General features: G+C 40.1%; 1 protein-coding gene across 1 annotated transcript in view; it reads left to right on the top strand.

Moving 5' to 3' along the window:
- The window catches only part of LOC127575517 (contactin-associated protein-like 5), a 611,376-nt gene that overhangs the window by 209,384 nt on the left and 380,135 nt on the right, over positions 1-21,857 (top strand). The window contains exons 9-10 of the mRNA XM_052025454.1: positions 7,527-7,670; positions 13,067-13,238. Coding sequence (XP_051881414.1) covers positions 7,527-7,670; positions 13,067-13,238 — 316 coding nt within the window. The remainder of the gene's footprint in view (positions 1-7,526; positions 7,671-13,066; positions 13,239-21,857) is intronic.

The raw sequence follows: 21,857 nt of genomic DNA, 5'->3' as shown, positions 1-21,857 counted from the left end.
AAACTGACAGGGGAACAGAACTTTTTAGATCTAGGATTGCACAATGAGACAAAGTTAGTTAGTTAATTTTGCAAAAGGGCCACTACCCACCCCCCTACCCAAGGAAAGCACATGGTGTTAGAAATTTACATTAAGTTTTGAAAATGATGTTGTTCAATCAAAATGAAGTTATGAGGAACAGGTTGGCTGTGATAGAATGGGAAACTGCCCATCTACTGTCAAATGACTGACATTTAAAGAAATGGTACATAATTTGCAACAATACATTCCCTTAAAGCACATAAACACAACAAGAGGACCAACCACGAATTTTGGGAAAAAAAAGGTGTCATTAAACCTGAGGATTTGGCTTATAAAATTGCCAGAGGAAAAATAGTAAGCCTGACAATTGTGAGTGTTGCAGAATTTAGCAATAGAGGACCAAGAAATTAAAGGAAGAGAAACGAGAATGTGAGAATGCAATGGTGAGGAACACAAAAACAGACCGAGCTTGAATGGGTATGTTAAAAAAAGATGATCAAGGAACAGATTCAGGAGAAACTTTAAATGATGATATGGCAGAGGAATCAATCTTGTCTGCATTGAACAAGATGCAAAGAACAACCCAGTAAAACACTAGAGCCAAGGGTCCAGTGCAAATGAAGAACTAAAAAAAATCAGTAAACAAATACTTCTAGAGAAGTTAATGAGCCTGAAAACTAATAAATCCCAACAACTTTATGACCTACATTCCAGCATTTTCAAGACTTGGCTGTGGAGATTATGGATACTCTGGCTATCATCTTCCAATATTCTATGGATTCTGGAATGTTTCCTGAGATTGGAGAGTAACAAATGTGATCTCACTACCTGAGAAAAGGAGAGAGTGAAAATAGGGAAGTACCAACCAGTTAGTCCAATTTCAGTTGTGGGAAAACTGCCAGAATCGATAATAACATCATAGTGAAACAACCCAGAAACACTATATCCATGCCAGCCATCAAGTATGTAGCTATGCCACTCCTATTTTGCTGTACTTGGGCCGTAACCTCCAATGCAATGGCATTCCAAGTGCTCATCCAAATGTCTCTTGCATATTGTGAGAGTACTTGCCTCCACAACATCTCAGGCAGTGGGTTCCAGATTCCAACCATACTCTGGGGGAGTGGGGGAATAAATTCAAGTCCTCTCAATCCCCTACCTATTGTCTTAGATCTATGTTTTCTGGTCATTAGACGCCCTTGAGAAATATTTCTCACTCTGCGCCACATAATCTTATACACCTCAATCTGGCTTCCTGTGAGCTTCATCACTCCAAAGAAAACATACACAGTCTATCCAGTCTTCCCATGGCTGAAATGCTCCATCCCAGGCAACATCCTATCAATCTCCTCTGCTTACCCTCTAGAGCCATCATATCCTTAATGTAATATCAAAACACAGAGAAAGTCATATGATTGAGTAGAGTCCACATGAAAGTATGAAAGGGAAATCCTGTTTGACTAATCCATTGGTGTTCTCTGAGGGTGTAAGATCAGTGGATGTGGTGTATTTCAATTTTTAGAAGACTTTCAGTAAAGTCCCAGAGAGGAGGTTGGTAAACAAGTTTAGAGCATGTGGAATTGGAGTTAATTTACCAGTGTGGACTGAGAATTGGCTAATAGAAAATAAAGATAAGATATTTAAGATAAGATATTTATTTATTAGTCACATGTACATCGAAGCACACAATGAAATGTGTCTTTTTGCTGTACTAAGAATGAGCTGGGGGCAGCCTGCAAGTGTCGCCACACTTCCGGCGCCAACATAGCATGCCCACAGCTCCCAACCCGTACATCTTTGGAATGTGGGATTGGAGCACCCGGAGGAAACCCACGCAGACACGCAGAGAATGTACAAACTCCTTACAGATAGCGACGGAACTGAACCCGGCTCGCTGGTGCTGTCATAGCGTTATGCTAACTGCTACACTACCGTGTTTCTCAAGTTGAGAGGCTGTGACTGTTGGTATCACAGGGACTGGTGCTTGGGGCCCCTGTCTGCTCATGATCTATATCAATAATTGGGCTGAGGAAATGGTGTAATGTTTATAAGTTAGCTGACGATGTAAATCTAAGTGGAAACATATGGAGTACTGAGTATGTAGAGGGGCTTTGAGGAGATGTAACTAAGCTGAGTGAATGGGCAATAACGAGACATGGAACACAATGTAGAAAATGAGATTGTCCACTTTGGTAGAAAATACAGAAAGTCTGAGTATATTTTAAATGATAAGAGATTGGAAAATGCAGATGTTGAAAGAAACCTAGATGAACTTTACATATGCAGGTGCAACAGTCAATTAGGAGGACAAATGCTATGTTGGTCTTTATTGCAAGAGGATTTGAATACAAGAGGAAAGGTGTCTTGCTCTAACTGTACAAGTCCTTGATGAGATCACACCTGGAATACTGTGCAGAAGTTTCATCACCTCAGCTAAGAAAGATATCCATTAAAACTCTGATAATCTGAGAATCAAGAATGGGGTGACTCTTTGCAAGCTGCTATCAGCCGATCTATTTATTATTTTTTTTGATTTTAAAATTTTTTAAAATCTTTTAAAAATTTTTTTATTTACAGCATGGTAACAGGACCTTCAGGCCCAATGAGTCCGCGCCGCCCATTTTAAACCCAAATTAACCTACCCATACATCTTTGCAATGTGGGAGGAAACTGGAGCACCTGGAGGAAACCCACACAGACACGGGACAACGTACAAACAGCGACGGGAATCGAACTCCGATCGCTGACGCTGTAATAGCATCGCGCTAACCGCTACGCTACCATGCCACCATTATATCTATTATAATTGTTTTACTTTTTTAAATCTAAGTTCTAAGACTTTAATGTTACATTTTAAAGTCATTAAGACTTTAATGACTTTAATCTAACAATGTTAACTGCAACACTATATTCTACATTCTGTTATTGCTTTTCCCTCTGTACTACCCTGATGCACTAATGTTTTGAAATGATCTGCATGGATTGCATGCAAATCACATTTTTTCACTGCATCTCGGTACATGTGACAATACTAATCCAATTACCAACTATTCAGAAATCCTAGTGATTCGACATCTAGTTCACTGGATGCTGATTCCTGCACTCCCTTCCTCCCCTTGTTTGCATACTCCTTTAAACTTGTTTCACTGGAAAATCTATGATTCTTCTGTGTAATATCTTAAAAGAAACTGCATTAGAAATGTATTTGTGTATTAATACAATAATGTTTGATAGTCTGGAAAATCTGTTGGTCTGGTATCGGAGTCCTGAGTGTGCCAGATTAACATAGTTTTATTGTGTTGCATGATTCACCAGACTTCAGATGCTGGAAAATGGAGCAGAAAATAAAATGCTGGAGGAACCCAGCAGGTCAGGAAGCATCTGCTGAGGGAAATGGATAGTCGATGTTTCAGGTCAAGACCCTTCATCTATGGAGGGAAATGGACCATTGATATGTAGGGTCAAGAATGAGGGATCTCGACCTGAAACATCGACTGTCCATTTCCCTCCGCAGATGCTGCCTGACCTGCTGAGTTCTTCCAGCATTTTGTTTTTTTGATTCTTGGGCTTTTTGGCCTGTTATATAAGGAGCAATTACCAAGACTAGGCTGTATTCTTTTGAGTTTGGGAGAAGGAAAGGTTACTTCATTGAAACATTATAAAACTTCCTAAGTGGAGCTGGGGAACATTTGTTATCAGCTGATCCAAAATACTGAAGATGCTAGAAATATGAGGGAATCAGTAATTGTGGGAAGTACTCAGCAGGTCATGACATAAGTAAAAGTAAGGGAGGCCGGCATTCCTGTAGCAATTTTCATGTCCTTCTCTGGACATCCCAAAGTGCTTTAATTGCGTGCATCAGTGAACACAGTTCAATGTGGAAACCCACCAGGCAATTTAAAAACAGCAAGCACTCACTAACCCTAAGGTGATAGTGACCAGATAACCTGTTTTTGTGAGGTAGATGAACATGAGCATGGAGCAGAAATCTCACGTGTTTATGCTGAGCCTGATCATGAAAATAGGTGCTGCGTAGAGGTCTTTCACCTATGTACACCACACCAGTTCTATGGGAGAGAAGCTGCTCGTGACCAAAGCTGCAACAGCACAGGCCATGAGAAATAAGTGCAAGAGTATCCCCATCCAGCATCCTGAACCTGATGGTCTTCAATGAGATCAAGACTGATCTAATCTTAGTTTGCCTTTGATTCCTACCAAAACCTAAAAATCACTCTGTGTTGAATCAGAGTCTCAGGGTCTTTGGAATAGAGAATTCCAAATGATTCATCCCTTTGAGAGAAGGAATGCCTCCTCCTTCCTTTGAAGGTGACTGCATATTTTGACACATTTCCTTTGTTTCAGGTTCCCCTAGCAATGGAAACATCCTCTCAACATTTCCCTGTAAAGCCCTCTCAGAATCTTGTATAGTTCAATATGATCACCTCCCCTTCTTCAAGACTCCAGAGGATTTAATCCAGTCCACCTGAACAATTGCTTCTCAAAGTAATGACTCTGTATTGAGGAATGAATCTAATGAACAGAACTTCATCATGAAGACCAGAGTTGATAACTAACAAACTGCATGTACCTTCCTTGGGCTACATTAAACTAATTCTTTTCAGCTGGCAGTGAAAAGAGCATAAAAATGTATCCCTCTTTTTGTGAGGCTTAAATTTTGCATTAGAACTGTTTTAACACTGCAACTTTATCCATAAATTCAACATTGAGATCTGGCAGCATTCATTTGCCATGAGATTTCTGCTCACTCACACTGCATTAGTTTCTGTGACTTGGTGTTCCATTTTATTCTGATATTAAATAGATAAAAATATTCCAACAGATTGGGAGAAGTGAACTCTGAATGAATTTTGACTGACAGTCAACACGAGAATATCATAATTTTCTTGGCTATCTCTTATTTTATTAGATGCATTTTTATGACACTTATAGGAATGCAACAAAACTTAATGTGCAAATTTTGATAGATGCAATAACTAAAAACATTTATTAAATTGGATTCTATCTTGAGTTGTAATCTAAAACGTTACAACATGCACTGAAAGACATAACATCAGCCAAGTATTTCCCATCCCTGTCATATTCAAGCACGTAAGTCTTGATGTCAGTGAAATCCACTGAGATTGTACTTTATAGTCAGAAAACATCAATCAAGTGCCAAGTATCTTGTGAGTAGGGAATAGAGGTCCGATCCGGGAATGTGTCTCATCGCCAGTCTCGGAACAGAATATCCAACTGCTTTACTCTCTTTTGCAGTCCCACATCAACTCTCCATCATATGTGATCTCGCTGAATAAGGCTGAAGGAGTAATGCCCATCACCATAGAATTTTGGACAACAATTGGGACTGATCAGAGCGTGGGTGCAGAGAAGTCCACACTGTTGTCCTGAGTGGCTCTGTTCCTGAACTGAAAACAGCATTCTTATCCAGTACACTACCCAGCACCCATGCTAAAGCCGAACAATGTCACTCCTTTTAAGGGCTACATAGGTCAGAGCTTTTGTAGGAGTTGTGAATTCAAATCCACATGGATACTGGAGGGTGGGTGAGGATATGCAGAGTTCAAGATCACCACAACTTGCAGCCTGTAAGATCGGTGGAAACTGCACTGATCAGAGTTTCTACTTACAACAAAATAGAAGTAGGTCATTCGCCCTATAAGGTCTGTGTTGGCTCCCAGGGGAGCAATCCCATTAGTTCTAATCCCCTTCTTATTTCCCTCTACACATACAAGTTATTAGAGTCATGGAGCTGTACTGCACAGAAACAGACCCTTTGGCCCACCACGTCCATACCAACCTTTTTGTCCATCTGCATTGATCCCATTTTCCTGCATTAGGATCACAAGATCACAAGACAAAGGAGCAGAAGCAGGCCATTTGGCCCATCGAGTCTGCTCCATGAGCTAAACTAATACTATTCCTCTCTAGCCCCAATTTCCGGCCTTATCCCCATATCCCTTGATACCTTGACTAATTAGATACCTATCAATCTCCTCCTTAAATGCCCCCAATGATTGGGCCTCCACAGCTGGACGTGGCAAAGAATTCCATAATTTCACTACCCTCTGGCTAAAGAAATTTCTCCTCATTTCTGTTTTAAACCGGTACCCTCTAATTCCAAGATTGTGCCCTCTAGTCCTGGACTCACCCACCAGGGGAAACAGCTTAACCACATCTACTCTGTCCAGTCCTTTCAACATTCTAAATGTTTCTATGAGGTCCCCTCTTATTCTTCTGTACTCCAATGAATGCAGTCCAAGAGCCGACAAATGCTCATTATAAGTAAGCCCTTTCATTCCGGGAATCATCCTTGTAAATCTTTTCTGAACCCTCTCCAACATCAGTACATCCTTCCGAAGATAAGGGGCCCAAAACTGCGCACAGTACTCCGAATGAGGCCTCACCAGTGCCCCATAGGGCCTCATCAACACTTCCTTACTTTTATACTTCATACTTCTCGAAATGAATGCTAACATTAGGATCATATCCTCCTTTGCCTTGTCTATTTAAGTGCCAGTCTAAACATCTTTTAAATGTATTAATTGTATCTGATTCCACTACCTCCTCTGGCAGTATTCCAGATATCAGCCATTCTCTGTTTATACCCCTCAGCTCCCCTTTAAAACTCCTTCCTCTCACCTTAAACCTATACCCTCTTGCTTTTGATACCTTGACCACTGGGCAGGGGGGGGGGGGGGCGGGGGAAGATTTTGGCTATCTCCCCTATCCATGCCTCTCATAGTCCTGTACATCCCTATCAGGTATTGGTATTGGTATTGGTTTACTATTTTCACTTGTACCAAGGTACAGTGAAAAACTCGTCTTGCATACCTTTCGTACAGGTCAATTCATTACACAGTGCAGTTACATTGGGTTAGTACAGAGTGCATTGATGTAGTACAGGTAAAAACAATAACAGTACAGAGTAAAGTGTCACAGCTACTGAAAAAGTGCAGTGCAATAAGGTGCAAGGTCACCCCTCAGCCTCCTTCACTCCAAGGAAAACAAGCCCAGCCTATCCAATGTATCCTGTAACTAAAATCCTCTAATCCAGGAAATAACCTGATGAATCTCCACTGCACTCTCTCCAGCACAATCACATCTTCTTCACATACGGCCATCAACACCTCTTTGATTCTTTTTTGCCACTTACCCATAGTAAGGAGTAACTCCTCATTACAAATTACCCTGCAAGCTCGTCTTTGGAATGCAGGAGGAAACCAGAGTCTGATAATTTTTTAATGATTTGCAGCTTTTGCTATCAGCCCAAAATATTTCAGAAGCACCAAATGTTCATATGTTAAAATGTGGATGTAAAGCTGCTGGCTTCTGAATAAGAATTTGTGTAAAGAGCCATTGTGAATTGTAATGACACAACCACACCCGCTCAGTGCAAGATGCTCTCCCCATTTATCACTCTTATTTCACCTTGCTTTTAACAGCAGTGTCGTTGATTTTATGATGATTTAATTTGTACTTTGCAGGTTCAGAGCTGAATGATGGGCAATGGCATTCTATTCATTTCAATGCGAGAAGGAATCAAGCTAGCATCACCCTGGACAATGAACCTGTCTCGACTGTTCATTCAGATGCACAGATTAATTCAGGAAACAGTTATTATTTCGGTGGTAAGACAGATCACTTGTTCTACATCTATAAATTATTTTGATTCATTATTTTGTTTAAAGTATTGTCATTTTATAGCCTTATAAATCAGCAATATCCAATTGAGGCCATCAATAATATTCACATTAACAGAGGTGTTAAGCTTTCCACAAACCATGTTCAGACTATGCAAAGACATAATTAACATCCGAAGGGAATGTTCATAAAACAACTCTTCCCGAGCCCCTGTTGTAGTCTAATTACCATCTTCCATCACTTAATTATTCAGTGACTCAGGCATTTTTTTTTGTAAAGATCTGGAACTCTTGAAAAGATAGTAAAATGAGATTCCACAGGAACTGCAGGAAGACAGATGGATGTGCATTTAACTTCCAAGTTCCAGTATGCAGGACTACTTTGGAAAGTTCTTTCAAAGAGCTGGAATAGCTTATCAGGCAAATAGCTCCTGTCTCTGGTATGAGATTCAATACATCACTGATTCTGGTGTTCATTCTTGCTGGATTTTCTCTGCAGTTTACACTTTTTTTCTGAACAGTACAAAAATTATCAGTTTACTCAGAATTATTTGTGAATGCTTACCCCCTCAGGCATTCAGAAACAGATATTTGTCTAGTTTTTATTCTGGAAATAAACATACCTTATTAGTTGCTTTCTCTGAGATCACTTTTACGCATCCACTTTTCTGTGTATTGCCGTGGAATGGAAGAATGATCTGCTACAAACAAACAAAAAATGCAGGAAACATTCACCAGTTCCGTTGTTTCCATGGAGAAAATAGCTAGGGATTCTGATTTTGATTTATTGTTAAAAGTTCTAACCTCTTAGTTTGGTATTCACAGCTGAAGACACACAATCCACCTCACAAAGAACAAGACAGCATTAGAGACAATTCAGCCCTTCGTCTCCTTTTAAAAAGAGCTGTCCAATTATTCTCCATTTGTTGCTCTTTCTCCATAAAGCTGGATTATTTTTCTTCTTAGATTATCCAATTCTCATTTGAAATTTGCCATTGAATCTACTTCCGTCACACTTGAATCCTGATTAGAACATCTCTACATTTTTCATCATCTTTCCTCTGATGATTTTGCCTTACCTTGAATACCATAGTAGTTAAAGCATTGGGCTGGTATTCGATGTTCTGAACTATTGATCCAGATGCATGATTTCATATCCTACTAAAGCAGCTGGAGAATTTAAGTTCAAATAATTAAATAAATCTGCATTTTAAAAAAAATGCTTTTCTTGGCAGCAGTAACCATGAAATTACTGGATTGCTGTTTAAAAATAAATCATCTTGTTAACAGGGGAAAGGAAATCAGCCACCTCAGTCTATCTTGAATGTAATTCCAGATTCATCAATGCAGTGGACTCTTAGCTGCTCCCTCAGTTCAGAGGCAATTAGGGATGAATGAAAGTGTATGCACTACACCAGCACTTCAGCTTTTGAAAGAGGGTGAAACATGTCCTATCAATTTCTGACTCATCCAAAGGCAGATTGAGAAAGGATGCTTGAGCAGTAACTTTTCCTCTGCTGTATGTGCTGAATGCATGATATAATAATGTATGGGACTGAAATTCATTTCCCTTGACTCCAGTGGAACAGGTTTTCAGTGGTGAAGTTCAGCTTGAATACATTAATGTGTCATGTTTAGTCATATCTAGGAGATAATTACACACAAGAAAATAGGAACAAGAGTCAGTCACCTGGCCCCTCAAACCTGTCCTGCCATTTCTACACACCTCCAATGACTGCTCCTTATCTTGTAACTATTTCTCTTCATTCGAGACTTCCCACTCGTGGAAACATCTCAACATTTACCCTGTCACGCCCTTTAGGACCTTGTATGTTTCAATGTGATCACCTCTCATTCTTCTAAACCCTGCAGAATACAGACCTAATTTCTTTAGCTATTCATGATAGGGCAACCATCTCATCCCAGGAATTAGCTGGTTTTCTTCTGGACTACCTCTGATGTCAGCTTAGCCTTTTCCTAAAGCTCTGGAAAGAACTCCAGGTGCCATCTCGCCAACATACTATACAATACTAATGGTGCTTCTCTATTTTTAAATGAACCCCCTAATAAAAGCGACTCTCAAACGCTGGAAGAACTCAGCAGATCTGGCATCCCCTGTGGAGGCAAATGGATAGTGGACGTTTCAGGTCAAGACAGACGAAGGGTCTTCATCCAAAAGGTTGACTGTCCATTTCGCTCCAAAGGTGCTGCCTGACCTGCTGAGTTCTTCCAGCGTTTTGTGTGTTGCTCCAGATTCCAGCATCTGCAGTCTCTTGTGCCCCCATATTAATAGCCTTGATGCTATTTGTCTTTCTACCAAAGGATATTAAAATGCTTCTTCCCAGCCATCAAGTTGATACCTGGCCTTTCAGACCTTGATACTTGGCCTTTCAGAGTACATAGGTTTCTTGAGTGGGATCTTAAAATGGGCTTTGGCTTTTAAGTGTATCTGTTTTGGCCTGAACACTTCCACAGCTGAAGAACCAACTAATAGAAGTATGGAAGATTATGACAGGCATAGATAGGGTAGATAATCAGAATCTTTTCCCCAGGATGGAAATGTCAAATATTTGAGGGCACAGCTTTAAGGCGAGAGGGAGAAAGTTTAACAGGGATTTATGTGGCAAGATATTTTACACAGTGAATCATCAGTGTCTGGAATGTGCTGCTGGGGGAGTGGTGGAAACAGATATGATGGCAACATTTAAGAGGCATTTAGACAGGCACGTGAACAGGCAGGGAACGGAGGGATATGGACCATGTTCAAGCAAATGGGATTAGTTCTGATTGGCATCATGGTTGGCATAGACACTATGGGCTGAATTCAAGTCAAGTTTATTGTCATATGCACAAGTACGGTGAGGTACAGGTACAATGAAAATCTTTCTTGCAGCAACATCACAGGCACGTTGGTGCACACAACAACTCTATGATGTTCTCCCTGCTGCCAGTGGTGTCCTGGCACAGGAGGTTGAACCTTTGACTGGACAAATTACCTTTGTTTTCCACAGACATAGCAAGGTCCAATATTGACCCTATTAGTTTTCTCTTCTTGGGCTTTCCCTTAAGGTTGAGAAGGACTTGTTTCCACTGGAGTGCTTTTGGATCTGAGGTGACTGAGTCATATTAAGCATTTCACAGGTGAGATAGTTGGAGCTTGATAGGACGGGTGGGTGCATGGACAGCTGGCTAGTAATGTTCTCCTGCTAGCTCTGGGCCTTCAGTTGCTCCTGTTAAAGAGACTGTAAGAGATTGATTCTTTTCCAGATGTTCCTCTGTCAGTTTGAGTAGATGGGTCCAGGGATTCTCATGAGTCAGTAAGGATGTTGCATATTTTCAGAGGGTTCAGAAATGTCCTTGAAGCATTTTCTTTGTCCTCCTGGAGAACTGTTTCCTCGGCAGAGGTTAAAGTACATTGGTCACTTTGGGCTTTTACTGTCAGGAATATATCTGGAGGTGGTCAGGGCCCCAATACTGAGCAAGTTGGCGTGAAGGAAGACTTGGAGCATTTTGCAGAGGAAGCACTGGTGGTACCTCTGCAGTAATTTGACATGCCTTGCTGCAAAATTGCCTGTACGTTTCAGGGCTATTGAGCAATGAATGTCCAGATTTATGCTGGGAAATGCTACCTAAGATGTTGCCTAAGGAAGTAATGATCCAAACCCAAAATTAAATCAACTTTTTTGGCTGAATTGTGGAAAATAATACGTGAAGAACATTTTACTGACAGGTGATGAATCACACTATGATTGTTTAACTTCTGCACTTTGTCTAATTGCCATTCACAGCCAGAATGTTTCTTGCACTTATTCACATCCAACCCAGTTTGGGAGGGGTAATTGCAGATCTCCTCTTTGTTTGTTTTTCAATTTGGCAGCAGGTGAGGATATTTTATCTGATTCAATATGAAGTGCCCTATTAAATGGGCATGGTTTCAGAGATCTATGCTCCTGCCCAAACTGCTAGACTGATTATCCCTAATTTGTGTGAATTAGAATGATGCTTTTAAAACAAATGTAACATAGAGGCCATTGTGTCCATGTTCCCCCTGATTGTAAAAGATCCTCCAGGCTAAATCCCATTCTTGGATCTGTCCATTATCCCATAGATAGCAGCTCATCAAACTCTCGTCCAGGTATTTAGTAAATGTCATGTGGACTTTACATCGGCCACCCTTTCAGAGAGTATATTGCTAGATCTCCACGACACTCTAGGTAGTGTAGCGGTTAGTGTAACGTTATTACAATGCCAGCGAACCGGGTTCAATTCCTGCTGCTGTCTGTAAGGAATTTGTACATTCTTTATGTGGGTTTCCTCCAGGTGCTCCGGTTTCCTCCCACATTCCATAGACGTACAGGTTAGGAGTTGTGGGCATGTTATGTTGGCACCAGAAGAGCGATGACACTTGCGGGCTGCCCCAGTACATTCTCAGTTACGCAAAAAGACGCATTTCACTGTGTAATTCGATGTACATGTGACAAATAAATAAACATCTTATGTTATCTTATGTTTCCAACTTGAAATTGATTCCCAATTATTTCTACCAGTGATAGGTCCTTCAGTCCACTCTCCTCTTTTCAGTGAGCCTTTAATCCCCTTGCTTGATTCTGTGATCTGGAAAATGGGTTTGATCATCAAGGCTTTCCTCACTATCATTACTTGATTGGCTTGTCAAGAATTACACCGACAAAATATTATGAAACAAGCATTTTTACATCCTTTGTCAGCCTGTATGTTTATGTCGAGATGTGGATTTTGATTCGCTAACAGTGTATAGCATATGCACAAAGTACAAGCAACAAGAATGATGCCTTATTACAAGCCCAGGAGAACCAGTGGAAATGTGAATTCTCCACAGATTTAGAACAAATGACTCATGAAGTTTCTGCATTGCTGTTCCAAATACAAAAATCAGGTGCTTATATATGATTAAAGCAATGCCTGCATTGTTTGTACAAGTGTGCTCTTAACAGGTGTGAGATTAGATGCCTTAAAATTGGTAATGTCAAATGTGGATAATGTACAGCTCCAATTATGTTTCACTCTAGAAAAGTATTTTAAATGATTATAGCAATTTTCTTTGTACTATTGGTCTGACAGCTAACTTTATAATGTATTCTACTTGTATTTCTTTTAATATATATCTTAATTGTGGACTTTAATACCATAATGTAGTATTGTTGTCTTTTAAATACTTAGGATTAATAACATTTAAAAGAAAACAAAGAAGATCCTTTCTTGATGGTTTTTGTTGTCAGTCACAGATGTAAACAACCACTCTTTCCATGGCTTGTGATGTTTGACTACTGTCGTGCACTGAGCATTGCCTCACCTTTGTTTATTAAGTCCTTAACTAATTTTTATGCATGCGTTGTGTTCCTAAGGCTGCCCTGAAACTGTCAGTGATACTGGATGTTCAAATCCCTTTGGTGCTTTTCATGGCTGCATGCGACTCATCTTCATAGACAATCAGCCAGCAGATCTCATCTTGGTACAGCAAGGGTTGCAGGGGAACTTCAGTGACCTACAAGTAGACTTGTGTGGAATTGTAGACAGGTAACTACACTTCATCTTATCTATTAACTGAATAACTTTCCATTTTTATGGTGCAAAACAACCAGGTGAGTAGAAGTGATGCAAAATCCCTGGAGTGAATTATCATCAACATTCAAAGATCATTTGTGCAACCTGATATCTCTGGTCAATAAACTGATTGAGAACATCTTCAGGAGCAAGTATGTACTGTAATAATTTCCTGTAAAAAGTAAAAGGATATGGTAGTGTAGTGGTTAAGTTCTTGAATTGGTTTTATAACCAAGAGGCATGTGTTCAACTCCCACCATGACAACAGGGGGTTGGGTTGAAGTTGAGTTAACCAAATAAATTCAGCAATATAAGACCATAAGACATAGGAGCAGAATGAGTTCATTCAGTCCATTGAGTCTGCTCCACCATTCAATCATGGCTGAATTATTTTTCCCTCTTAAACACATTCTCCTCCCTTCTCCCTGTAACCTTTGACACCCCTACTAATCAAGAAACTATCAACCTACGCTTTAAATATACCCAATGATTTGGCCTCCACAGCTGTCTGTGGCAATGAGTTCCACAGATTCACCACCCTCTGGCTGAAGAAATTCCTCGTCACCTCTGTTCTAAAAGGACATCCTTCTATTCTGAGGCTGTGCCCTCTGGTCCGAGACTCTCCCACTGCTGGAAACATCCTCTCCATGTCCATTCTATACAGGCCTTTCAATATTCGGTAGGTTTCAATGAGATCCTCCCTCGTCTTTCTAAACTCCAGTGAGTAGAGGCCCAACACCATCATACGTTAACCCCTTCACTTCCAGGATCATACTTGTAAACCTCCTCTGGACCCTCTCCAATGCCAACACATCCTTCCTCAGATATGGGGCCAAACTGCTCACAATACTCCCAAGTGTGGTATGACCAATGCCTTATAAAGCCTCAGCATTACATTCTTGCTTTTATATACTAGTCCTCTCAAAACGAATGCAAACATTGCACTTACCTTCCTTACAACCGAGTCAACCTGCAAGTTAACCTTTAGGAAATCCTGCACTAGGACTCCCAAGTCCCTCTGCACCTCCGATTTCTGAATTCACTCTCCATTTAGAAAATAGTCTATGCCTTTATTCCTTCTACCAAAGTGCATGACCATACACTTCCCTATGCTGTATTCATCTGCTACTTCTTTGCCCATTCTCCCAACCTGTCCCAAGTCCTTCTGCAGACCTCCCTGCTTCCTCAACACTACCTGTCCCTCCACCGATCTTTGTATCATTCCCAAACTTGGCTACAAAGCCCTCAGTTCCATCATTCAGATCATTAACGTATAACATGGAAAGTAGAAGATCCAACACCGACCCCTGCAGAACACGACTAGTCACCAGCAGCCAACCAGAAAAGGCCCCCTTTATTCCCACTCTTCGTCTTCTGCCAGTCAGCCAGTCTTCTAGATATAAATCTGATATTTGTGATAACAAAAGTAATAGGTTGATGTGAAATCTCAGCTGGTCCAGTAATGTTCCTTAGGCAAGGAAATCAACAATCCTCACCTGGTTTTGACTAGATATGCAGTCCAAATGCTCGGTCATGTGGTTGACTTTAAACTTGCTACTCTGAGCAGGTCCTTGCATAGCCTTTCAGTTCAAGGGAATAATTAGGAAACCATCAAATAGTGGCCTTGTCACTAATGTCCAGGTGCTTTGAATAAAAAGAACTTCTGGCCAATAACCCTGCATGCTTCCCCTTGTTGGTACTTCTAATGTGCAGGCTGGCTGCTTCCAACACCACTAATGTGGAAGTCAGAAAAATATCAGTGAGTTGAGGATTTGTTGTAATAAAATTGGGCCCATGGCGATTTTATGTATATGATCAAGATTCTGATGTCTGATTCTAAATCCAAGATTATTTTTGTTTAACCAACAAGAACCACATGCCAAACCCAGAAAAAGGACAGGGAAATTTAAATTTGGTATTGGTATTGGTTTATTATTGTCACTTGTACTGAGGTACAGTGAAAAACTCGTCTTGCATACCGTTCGTACAGATCAATTCATTACACAGTGCATTGAGGTAGTACAGGGTAAAACGATAACAAAATACAGAGTAAAGTGTCACAGCTACAGGGAAGTGCATTGCAGGTAGACAATAAGGTGTAAGGTCGTAATAAGGTAGATTGTGAGGTCAAGAGTCCATCTTGTATAAGGGAACCATTCATAGTCTTATCCCAGTGGGATAGAAGCTGTCCTTGAGCCTGGTGGTATGTGCCCTCAGGCTCCTGTATCTTCTGCCTGATGGGAGAGGGGAGAAGAGAGAATGACCCAGGTGGGTGGGGTCTCTGATTATGCTGGCTGCTTCACCAAGGCAGCGAGGGGAGATAGTCACTTTCACTAGTGTGACTCTGGAGGGAAGACCAATTGAAGAAAGCAACCACTGGATCTGAATTTTCCAACACAGAGCAAATAAAGTCTGAGAAGAAAGTTGTCTTTAGTCAGTTGTGCTGAGAAAGTGGGGGAGTATCGGTTCCCGATTATACTCACCTCCCGACGTTTGGCTGAATTAGTGCTGGAACACATATTTCAGTTTCAAAGTTGCCTGTACTCTTTACAGAGAAAAATAAATAAGAGTAATTGCCTTAAAATGCATTCCTGGTCAGAAATTCAGGCCAGCTTCCTCGTCCCTTTGCCAAGAGAAAAGAAAACGTAGCTATCTCAGTTTTTTGTGATGATTCTAACTTCTCAAGTGTGGTCTCCGTATCATCCTTGTAAATCTTTCTTGCACTTCCTATGTGGAGGTGTAGTCTAACCAAAGTTATGTACAAGCTTGTTGTTACCTCTCTGCTTTTCAACTATAACTATCTCCAAATGAATCCCAATGACTTGATTGCCTGTCGGCCTATAGTGCCAGTTTTAACGATTTATGTAACTCTATCTTCTGTGCCTTATTGCTCTGTATAGGAAAAGTTAAGGACCAATTTGACAAGGTTTTTGGAAACCCTGTACACTTAGGGTAAATAAAAAGAAGGGATCCCAATGACAGAAAGGTCAGTGACTGCAGGTTACAAATGTAGGGAATTACCAGAAGCCAGACAACGAAAATAACTGTTATGCAGTGGGCTGTTAAGATTGAAATAAATGTGTGTTGTATATACGCTCACTAATGATTTTCAAAAGGGAATTAAATTAAATGCTTTGGAAGGAAACATCTATTGGACCATGCAAAAACTTAAGAGAATGGGACTGAATTAATAGCATTTCAAAGAGATGACACAGGCACAAACGATGAAATGTCTTTCTTCTGAGTTGTATAATTTTCTGATATAGACTGGGGTCTGGGAAATTAAATTTCCTACTATTATGGTCATGTATATGTTTTACTGGTGTGCTGTACAAACTCACTTGGTTTGCATTCACCTCTCTGTTGAACATTTTATATTATGTGACCTCCTTTATTCTTTCTGCAATTCACATCATCTCCGCTTTGATCTATAATTTGAAAATGTATTTTAAAATAAATGCCTTTAATGAAGGTTTATTAATATCTTTGTATCTTCCAGTCTTCATCACTTTTAACTGCAGTCCCTAATCCGATGTCATTTACAAATTTTGAAATTGTACTTCTGATGTTAAGTCAAAGTTGTGAGTGCTCGCAACACTGAACCCTTTGAAGCACCACTTCCCACTTTTGACAAACTGGGTTATTGTCCTTTATCTCTGCTCTCTGCTTCCTACTTTATAACCAACTTGCTATCCATTCAGCACATGTTCCCTGACTCTACAGGCTCTGTGACCTTAGCCAGGAGCCTACTGCAAGATACCTACTAAAGGATTTACCATTTACCTTGTCTAATCTTTCTGTGACTACTTCAGAGAATTCAGTCATGTCTGCTATCATTATCTTCCCTTCTGAAATCTGCCTTGACTATCGCAGCTTTTCAAGTATAGTTTTGAATAAAGATATCTTTCCTGCCATTAACATCAAGCTAACAGGTCCGCAGTTCTCCGGATTTATTCTATTTTCCCTCATAAAAATAGGAATTACAATGACTAGTGAACAATCTCTGGTACTAATCCCTTTCCCAATGTGTGTATATATATTGTTGTATCTTTGCTGTTTCTTCTACTTTCAATATGAGTGAATGTTGAGTAATGTCTTGATATGAAGAGGATGCATTCCTGAAAGCCACTGTTAGATCAAATTTTGATATAGAAAGTAATTGCACAATAGTGGATATGTACAAATGTTTTGTAGCAGAAAAAATGGGAGGTTCCAGGACTGATCTCACTAACAATGGTTTTGTTGTATAAAGATAATGTATGTACGTATGGGTCCTATAAGGCCTACTTAACAATATCAAGGCTTGTCCACTGTCATGGAAACAGTTAATTGGCAGTGTCCTCTTGCTGCATATGAGTAGGTCAAGTGAAGCGAGAACTGAAGACAATCCATTACAATTAAGGACAGCCAGAGCAGTTTGATTAGTGAGTTCACCAACACACTGTGCAGTGATTATTATCATAGCTTGTATAAAATGGGCTGAGTTAATATTTATCAAATATAAGTTTCCAAACATTGGCAAGTAGATTTTCTTTTACTTTGGGGATCATTTTCTTGTAAGTTTATGAACAAACCCTGGAAGGTATCCCCACATCCAACAATGGGAAAAGAAACAGTGGAGAATGTTGTTTCTGGTCACTAATGGCAAGCACAGTGCGAGTATCACCTCTTCATTATTGTTTCCTCCTGTCCATTCGGTTCCTTTGACACTTGTGACTGCAGACACATTTTTTCCGTGTTACTTTGAAAGTAGTTGAGGGATGAAGGATTCCATTGATGAGGTTACACCGGAGAAGTTTGGCTTCTTCACATTGCAGCAAAGAAGGCTGAGAGCATATCTGATAGAGGTGTAGATAGAACATAGAACTGTACATCACAGAACAGACCCTTCAGCCCACAATGTTGTGCCGACATAGCTAATCCCTCCTACCTACAGAATGCCCATATCCCTCCATTTTCCTCTCATTCATGTGCCCATCCAAGCCCCTCTTAAAAGCCTCCAATGAATTTGCCTCCACCACATCAGGCAACGTATTCCAGGCATCCACCACTCTCTGAGTAAAAAACCTACCCCTCACATCTGTTCTAACCTACCCCCTCTCACCTTAAATGCATGCCTTCTGGTATTGGATCACTCAATAATGGGAAAAAGATATTGCTATCTACGCCCCTCATAATTTTATACACTTCCAACAGATCACCCCTCAGCCTCTGCCACTCTAGAGAGAAGAGCCCAAGTTTGTCCAGCCTCTCCTGATAGCGCATGCCCTCTAATCCAGGTGTACTCAATAATGACCAGTTTAGGCAGGGTAAATAGAGGGAAGCTGTTCCCAGGGGTAAGTGTTTCAAGGACCAGGGGCATAGATTTAAAAATTTTGGGCAAAAGATACAAGAGAATTGTAAGGAAAAACATATTTATGCAGAAAATGTGTATGATCTGGAACACACCACTTGTAGAGTGGTTGAAACAGAATCAATGAAAGTTTACAAGAAGGAGTAGTAGAGGAGCTTGAGGGAAACTAATTTGCAATACCATGAGAACAGACCAAGTGAATGAAAATGACAGGATTGCTTTACCACAAGCTGGTACAGACTCAATGGGAAAACATTCCTCTCTGTAACAATGCTATCATTCTATGTCTATCACCCGCAGACAATCTTCTAATATTACTATGCTTGCATGTAAAGACTAGAGATCTTTCTTATTTTATATGTTTCTTTTAGATTGTATGTAAAACAAGGATGCTGCTTGAATACTAATGTGTTTAAAAAATGTATCCAAGCTCAGTTTCTCACGTTGCCCATGAGGAATAAGCAGGGCCGATTTGAGTTGACTGCGACACTGTTTGCCTTGGCTTCTATATCTGGAGAGATTTATTTGAGCTCATCCTCTGGGGGAAGATGAACGTGAGCTCTCACTGGGTTAAGGGTCAGTGGTGAATTGATTTCTGCTCAGTTCTCTGGTGAGTCAATTCCACTCCATGCAGCTGCCCTTATTTTGGCACATAATTAATCAGCAATAGCTTGGGGATGTCCCGGAATAATTGGGGGAAAGAATAGTAAATCTCGTACATTGAATGGGAACTTTTTGAAGAAGAGTTGATGCTTGATTCCTAGAACAATTTATGGCAAATACAACAATTTAAGTGTGCCATATTATAAAACTATGATATTCTTTTGATCTTAAGTTTTATTTTGTAAGTAATGTTGCAAGGGATGAATATTTATTCCTGGTACCAAAATTCTGTTATTTGAACATTAAAGAGGTTTGTAGTGCAAATTTCCCTGCTCTGCCTGACACAAAATGCAGGCACACATTTTTGGCATAAATAAGGAAATCTAATTATTTATTAAGGCTTTAATCTTAAGTGCTTGTTTTCCAATCCCTATCTTATTCTTTAATACAACCTCTCATGTATATTCACTCAACTAATTCTAAACTCTTGATTATCCTTTAATGTGATTGCTCCATACCTTCAGCTGCCAGAACCTAAGTCCTCGAATTCCCTCTAAATCTTCCCTCCCCTTCTCTCTCCTCTTTTTCCTTTACGATGTTTTAAAATCCTACTGTCTGGAAATTTGACACAAGTTGTTAGCACGAAATGTGCTGTGCGAGGACATTAGCATGTTGCACTCAGTCTGAAGTAAATGGAATGACTTTCAAGACATCATTTACTCTTTGTACTCAGTTACAGTAAATTTATTACCACTGATTTTGAAAGAGTGTATTTTTCACTAAGATTTTGTTTATATGTCCTATTATCTCCTTTTGTGACTGAAGTTTGGTTTATAATGCACCTTGGGACATTTTGTTACACCAAATATAACTAAGGCCAACTCTCTCATGCTTCTAAATCAGAAAGATGTAGCTTGGAAAAACTAGTTTTGCAGACTGAGCACAACTATCTCAGCTGATACCCAAGAGCAGTATTACAGGAGTGCTGCATTATTGAATGTGTCTCCTTTTGAATGAGGATTTAAACAGAGGCTGTCCCTGTTCTCTTATGTGAACATTCTCTCAAGATCCCATAATACTAACTCAAAGACCAGGTATCCCTGGCACTCTGACTGATATTTATTCCTCAACCAGCTTTATGGTAATGTATCTATATGTAACTAGGAGGCCTGGAAACCGAACCGGTAGCCATGTGCGACAATATGGTAGCTAAGACATAGAACATAGAACATTAGAGCACAATACAGGCCCTTCAGCCCACGATGTTGTGCCGACATTTTATCCTGCTCTAAGATCTATCTAACCCTTCCCTCCCACATAGCCCTCCATTTTTCCATCATTCATGTGGCTATCTAAGAGTCTCTTAAATGTCCCTAATGTATCTGTCCCCACAACCTCTGCTGACAGTGCGTTCCATGCACCCATCACTCTCTGTGTAAAAATTTACCTCTGACGTCCCCCTTATACCTTCCTCCAATCACCTTAAAATTATGCCCCCTCGTGTTAGCTATTGTCGCCCTGGGAAAAAGTCTCTGACGGTCCACTCAATCTATGTACTGTAACAAGTACTGTGGAAGGATACATGGCTGTAGTAGCAAGTTTTGGTAAGACCATAGTTAAAGCACCGGACAGCAGTGGAACCACAGCGGGAGGGCAGTGAAGGAGGTTGTCACAGGACTCCCAGTGGAGAGAGGAGGAATTTCCTTCCAATTTTCAAATCCGTCAACCAAATATTTGCACTATTTCTCTAAGACCTCCCTTTGCATATGACCTGGCCGGAGGTCTCAGTACATGGATTCTGTTATAGTGGGTAAATGTCTTCTCCAAACAGCTTGTGTTGTAATGTTTTCCCTGCTTAAGTTGTATAACCTACACCTTCCCCTTCCAAATTGGTTTGAATGAGATTTAACTGTGAGTCTTTTGTTCATTTATATTTCAGGAGTTATTCTGTTGGCGTGTGTTATTCTACTGTTTTTAGTGAAAAATCAAATTGAGGTTTCACAGTTTTGTTCAATCAGCTTTCCATAACCATTTTCTTGAATAACTCCTAAACTGAACCTTGCATTTCTTTACTTGAAGCTGGTTGGTTGGCTCATCCATTGCTCTTCATGAATTGCTTAAACAGGAACTATCTAAAATATATTCCACTATCTGGTACAACTTCTTAACCCCTCTATCCTGTGTTCCACTCATCCATGCATACTTTATTTTCAATCACTTTATGCCCATAAATTAATATTAAGTTGCCCACTTCTTTTTCATAATCAATATAATCCCACTGGATTTTTAATCACTTCCATGCCTGGATTGTGCTTTAAAAGATTGTTTGTTGTAATGTTGTCACATCATTTATCTGTTAAATCTTCTGTCTTAACACCAAGTCAGTGACAAGTACTGTAACCAATCCCTCCATATTAAATGTCCCCAAGTTTTCTGCCCAGAGTTCTTCCATACTTCTCCTTTGCAATTCTTTCCATATTCCTACCTTGTGTTCCAAAATTGTACAAATCTGGTTAGTGGACAATTTGAAGCATCTGTGATGAAGGTTTCATGTCTTCATTCAAACCTAGATGGTTCTGTCCACCCTCTTACCAGGTGTTTGTATATTTGCTTCATAGTAGGGTCTTTCATTTCTG

The sequence above is a fragment of the Pristis pectinata genome, chromosome 1 (genome assembly GCF_009764475.1).
Source record: "Pristis pectinata isolate sPriPec2 chromosome 1, sPriPec2.1.pri, whole genome shotgun sequence".
NCBI lineage: Eukaryota > Metazoa > Chordata > Chondrichthyes > Rhinopristiformes > Pristidae > Pristis > Pristis pectinata.
The sequence above is the reverse complement of the archived record's forward strand: the minus strand, read 5'-3'. Positions and strand labels throughout refer to the sequence as shown.